The sequence below is a fragment of the Gavialis gangeticus genome, unplaced genomic scaffold (genome assembly GCF_001723915.1).
Source record: "Gavialis gangeticus isolate Ggan-Ray unplaced genomic scaffold, GavGan_comp1, whole genome shotgun sequence".
Classification (NCBI taxonomy): domain Eukaryota; kingdom Metazoa; phylum Chordata; order Crocodylia; family Gavialidae; genus Gavialis; species Gavialis gangeticus.
Window position 1 is genome coordinate 57,254,817 of NW_017728994.1, and position 5,730 is coordinate 57,260,546.

The 5,730-nt window shown below is 43.3% G+C and overlaps 1 protein-coding gene across 1 annotated transcript in view; it reads left to right on the forward strand.

Annotated features, from left to right (window-relative positions):
- FAM160B1 (family with sequence similarity 160 member B1) overlaps nucleotides 1-5,730 on the forward strand; it is a 41,123-nt gene that overhangs the window by 7,106 nt on the left and 28,287 nt on the right. Inside the window, exons 3-4 of the mRNA XM_019502159.1 lie at nucleotides 1,562-1,731; nucleotides 4,891-4,995. Of these exons, the coding sequence (XP_019357704.1) occupies nucleotides 1,562-1,731; nucleotides 4,891-4,995 (275 nt within the window). The remainder of the gene's footprint in view (nucleotides 1-1,561; nucleotides 1,732-4,890; nucleotides 4,996-5,730) is intronic.

A 5,730-nucleotide genomic window follows, 5' to 3' on the forward strand; every position in this document is an offset into this window, starting at 1 on the left:
CAACCTTTTTTGTACCAGAACCCATTTGTAAACATTGATTGCTGGTCCTGACTCAGTGCCTCTCACTCCTGACCCACTGCACCTTGCCCCTAAGCCCCAGCCCCACAGTATGGGACAGAGGGGTGTGGGCATGGGGGGGGCATAAGCAGCCCCTTGGAGGCTGGAACTCTTTCAGCCTGCAAGGAAAAAGCCAGTTTCCCACGTTTTTCTCCTTTAAAAGAGAATTCATTTGTAAAGTTTGTTTGATCCATATTTAAAGTTGGTCTATGACCCTTTCATATATTCTTGCAACCCATTTTTGGGTCGTGACTCACAGGTTGAGAAATGCTGTCCTAAAGGATCTTGAAAGTTATGGGGTTAGACATATTGCCTTTAACCCTAATAGGAATTTTACCATGACTCTAATGGAAACAGCATTAGGTCCCAGAAGATCCAGTTTCACCAAATTAGTGTAAGATAACCGATGCCTATGTGAAAAGTTTTGAAACTGCTCTGATGTGGCTGTTGTCTACTGTGACCTTGTTTCTCTCTGTATTCAAGGAAGTTATATTTAGGTTGTTGCATAAGAACAAATGACTAATTTGACTGTTATTTGTCCAATCAGAATCTGGCTCAGGAAGTGTTGTTTCTAGATTCCTAGAGATATGACTGTGCTGAACAGTACCTTGGGCTAATGCCATCTCCCAGTTATGTTGGTGTAAATTAAGAGTAACTCCGTGGATTTCCATGTAATTGATTGGAAACTCGCCCTTTTCCATTACAGAGATGATGGGTAAAATTTAAATAAAACACTACAGTGTTTTGATAAAGAGAATATAATAACCCTGCCCAAGACCCTCTTTAAAATGACCTGTATTTACATTATTTGTGCAATAAAAATATAAATAGCTTCTCTATCTCCCTTGTGATGGTTGAAGCTAATCTTCATTGATGTGCACAGATTCCAAGCTATTGTGTGAAGGGACAGCACAGCAGGGAGCTGCAATAGATGAGCTAGAAAAAAGGTGTGATCTATGCTGTTAAAACTGAGGCTGGATGGTAAAAGTGAGGTAGATGCTAATCTGGGACCTAGAAGAGCAGGGTTCAATTCCTGTCTTTTATTACTGGCCACAAACTGCATTCTCTTTCTACCCCTCTCTTTTGGTCATGTGAATAATGTCTCAAAATGTGCATTTCACATTAAAATTAAACCAATACATAATGTGTACAGCTGTCCACATTTTCAGAACCAACAGGGAGACCAGTTTAAGGGCCCACTTCCAAGGGTCCAATTTTTCAGGTGGTAGGTTGGTAACACTTCTGGAAAACTGAGAGCCTTTAAGGTCTTTCAGGTTGAGCACCAGAATCTCTAGTCCATACTGAAAATTTAGGCTGAATGTGCTGGTACATAGGAAGAACCTAGGTAATAAATGAGTACATGCTCTAAGAAGTTTTCTACTAATATTCTTTAAGATAATTTTGAATAACAGTGGTCATTTCTTAAGCAGAATTTTATAACAAAACTTGAAGGAAAGTAAACATTCTCTTTTTGTCATTTTTTTCCTCTGATTGTTTTATTTAGATGACAAAGCTCCTGTTACTGATACCAACATTCCTTCTCATCTGGAGCAGATGTTGGATATCCTAGTTCAAGAAGAAAATGAGAGGGAATCGGGAGAGACGGGGCCTTGTATGGAGTATTTGCTACATCACAAGATCTTAGAGACATTGTATACTCTAGGCAAAGCCGATGTAAGTTTTCTTCTAACAATGAAACTTCACGTTTGTAGGAAGTGATGCTTCAAGGCACTTAACATGTTTGTTGTTCATGAATTTAGTAAGTGTTGAGGATGCTCAGCTTCTGGCAAGATGGGACTTTGAGGCACTATGAAATTCTTGCACTTTGGTCTTTAGATAGTCTAAAAGAACAGAGAGAAATTTGAGCTAGGTGCTTGGGGTTCTCAAGTCTTCTTGTTTTCCCAACTCCAGTGGTACAAAAGGGATGTTAAGCTGCTTAGGGGTTCAGAGTTTCCCAAGCTGCTTTCTCCCTGCTCCTGTGTTAGGTATAGAGCTAAAATGCAAGTTGCTCTAGCTTGGAATTTTGACATGAGATAATCTGGCCCCAAATCTACTATAATACTTGTCAGGCTGGTTTAACATCCCCAGCAATTGGCAATGGGAAGATACAAAGTCACCTTTGCTATATGCTTAACTCACAGGTGTCTAGAACTATGCTGTGTTGCGCATGGCCATACAGCTCAATATATTTGACACTGCCTTTTCAGCTTCCCATAATTTAGGTTTGCAAGAGGCCAATTATTTTTAAGCGTAAAGAACTGATGGTTCCAGATTTGTAGTTAGATGATGATGATTGCATTAATTAACGCTTGTTACGTGTAGGAAGAAGCTTGTATCAGCAATAATTAAATTTGTCAGTAGTGAACTTTTATATATCTGGAGCAGTAGTATGAATCCAGCCCAGGTCAATAACAATAACCTTTTTGTGGTTCCTTTGTGACTTAACGTGAAATAGGTTTAGTAGTCTCCGTGTACTTCCCAGTACCAGCTGTCCACAAAAACCACTACCCCTCTGTTGACATTCTCCTTGATTGTCTTTTCAGTGGAAAGGCCAAGAAGTGAACAGATGATGAAATTAACTAGTAGTGTTACGCTTATGTCACAGTGCAAGTGCATTAGTTAGGCACCACTGCAGTCCCATGGCCTGTTCTGGGGAAATGGAGAACACTTTAGTCTCTGTGCTTGTCAGTCTTGCACCTTGCACAAATTCACACACATTCTTTGTTTTGTCTGCTTAAATGTTATGTATAGTTAGAGTATGTACTAGCTGTCCAATCCCAGAATACTGCAATGTCTTCCTTCTGAAATCACTTTTACCCATATCTCTGTTACTGGACTGTTCTGCGTCTTGGCTAATGAAGTGCCATAATGGATACCTTAATGGGCAGATTCATTAGCTCAGACATATAGTTGGGACAGTAGAGCAACACACTCTGTGAGAAAAATGTAACGTAGTTGAGATGTGCAAACTTCATAGTTGGCAAGATGCTTCTAAGAGTTGAGGGAAGTCATAACACTTAAAAGAGTAGGCCTGCACAAATGGTTCCTATACAGCATTTCATTTAGACTTCATGGCTCATGAATTGCATGTACGATGTTGCAGGTGACTCCAATTAAAGAATAATTCAATTCGTGATAAAGGTTTAGGTCATCGGCTAGCAAACTTTTATAGGCTACAGGCTAGAATGATGCAGTTTGGGTCAGAGGTGGAAGTGTGGGTGCCAAGGCCCAGCCATGGGTGGCATTTTCCTTGCAGCAGCATGGGAATAGTGACTGCTGCCAAAGCCCCCACTGCTGAATGCCGCTGAAGTCCTGCGCTTGCAGGCTGGATCAAATGGCTCCATGGCCAAAGGTTACTAACCCCTGATTTAGCCTTCTTCTTTTGTTCCACCATTAGGGTGCATCTCCACCAGGGGACTTTTAACTAATTGTTTACCGGCCAACTCAGATTAGTGGATATGTTAGTCTGGGCACTTTGAATGTTTGCTTTGGTCAGCAGTGTCAAAGCACCTGGATGAGAGCAACAGTGCTGGAAACGTAGCAGCTCCATGGGAAGAAGCCCAGCATAGCAGCTTTACTGCAGCCACTGCCATGCATCTAGGATGCTGGGCCTCTTCCCGCCCTGTCCTGAAAAAGGCATTGCATGTGCTGGATCCAGCACTGGGGGGAGGGCAGTCCATGAGCATGATTCATTTAGTGGGGTACGCCCCCATATCATTCATCCAGCCTGTGAACCAGTCTTGTACCCCCACAGGGCCAGGTGTGTTTGACACCTTTGCCGTAGGACAAATTGCAAGCATTTATTGAGATTACTGTACAAATTAATTAGTTTCCAGTCATGTGAACAGAGCTTAAAAATAACCTTACAGTTTAGGTAAACCCTTAGATGAGCTGCATATAAGTAGGGGTGGTATAACAGGGAACTGTAACCCTGTTACATGGCAAATAGGGCCAAGAAATAAAAATCAGCAAAGCCCCTTTACAGCCAGAACTTTTGTAGCCTGAAAGGGGGTGGTATCACCAGCAGCAGAAGCAAACCCAGCCAGAGCAGCCAGAGTGATAGAGGTCCAGCTTCTTGCTGCAGGTGAGAGCAGGAACCTTCTGAGGTGAGAAGACTGACACTGGGCTCTGGACTCTCACTTGCAGAGCCCAGTTTATAAACAGCTGGCTACCAAACACAGTAGCAAAAGGGGACGGGAGATTAGCAACACCTAGGCGAGAAGAACAGGAAGCCTGGCCAGCTGGGACTGACTGGGAAATAAACCAGTCCAGAGCAGAGAATGGAGTGGAACATATGGGAGGAAACAGTGCAGGGAGAAGAAAGCAAAGCAAGTTGGGTAGGGGAAAGGGATGGGGGTGGCACTTGGGGAGGGTGCAAAGCTAATTTATGGCATACCTGCCAAAAAGGTTGACTTCCATGGTGGCATCAGCCTAAATTTCCCTAAAACCCATTCCCCATGTTCTGTTATGTAACTGAAGCCGATTGATGTAAGCCCTAGGATATCACGCTGCCAAGTTTTGTGAAAACAATAGACTAATCGGGAGCTAGGGCAACTCCATCAAAGCTAGTGTACCTGTCCCACTTAATTCAGACATTGGCTTGCCACAATACAGACCACTGAAAATGTCTACGTTCACAACAGAAAATATTTAGACTTAGAGATGATATTTTCCATTGGTTTTGCACAACAATGTTAAAAATAATTTGTTCATTTATGATGAATTTATTCAAGTAATTTGGTTAAAAATATTCAAATTTAATGTGAACTTTTGTTAAGATCAGTTGATGCATTGTTTTTATTTCACGTTCATTGTGTTTCTCTTGTGCTGTAGTGTCCTCCAGGAATGAAACAGCAAGTTCTGGCTTTCTATACAAAACTTCTAGGGAGAATACGACAACCTCTTCTCCCACATATAAACGTACATAGACCAGTGCAGGTACTGTGCACATCAGAAATATATGCTTCATCTCTCATGTGACTTTTTTTTTTAAATTTAAACATAATAATCATTTTAACTGTCATATCTACTTGAATCTAAGATGACCCTAAATTTAAGATGCCCCCCAATAATTATAATTTATACATGGAAAATGTATAAATTTGTTATAATTGTTCACGTGTAGAATCTAATTATTGGAGGGTCATCTTTAATTCATCCCTCCCACCGCTGCAGGGGGCAGGCATGGGGGAGGCAGGTAATATGGGCTGGTCAGGGAGCTTGCCCCTTACTTGTGCCTGTCCCCCTGCTGCCTCTGCTCCCTGCTTTCCTCCCAAGCCTGCTCTGCACCAGCAGTCTTCCTCCCCATTCTATCCTGGGGCACTGAGCACAGCTCCAGCCTGGCTCTGGCTCTGGCTCTGGCTCTGGCCCTGGTCATGGTCATGCTTACTGCTCACCACTGCTATGGGGCCATGCTCAGTGCCCGAGGCTGCAGCATGAATGGAGCCTGCTGGTGCAGAGCAAGGGTAAACGGGAGAGGGAGAAGGGCAGGTGGGGGGAGCAGACGCTGCATGGAGGCGGTAGAGAGGGGAAGAGGCTGCAGGGGAGAGATGACAGGATGAAGAGGCAATTACACGGGGGTGGCGGGGCAGGCAGGCAGCAGCTGCAGCTATGGAGCCCAAGTCACAGCAGCCTCTGCCTCCCTCCCCCTGTTAAATGGGGGGGGGGGGGAAT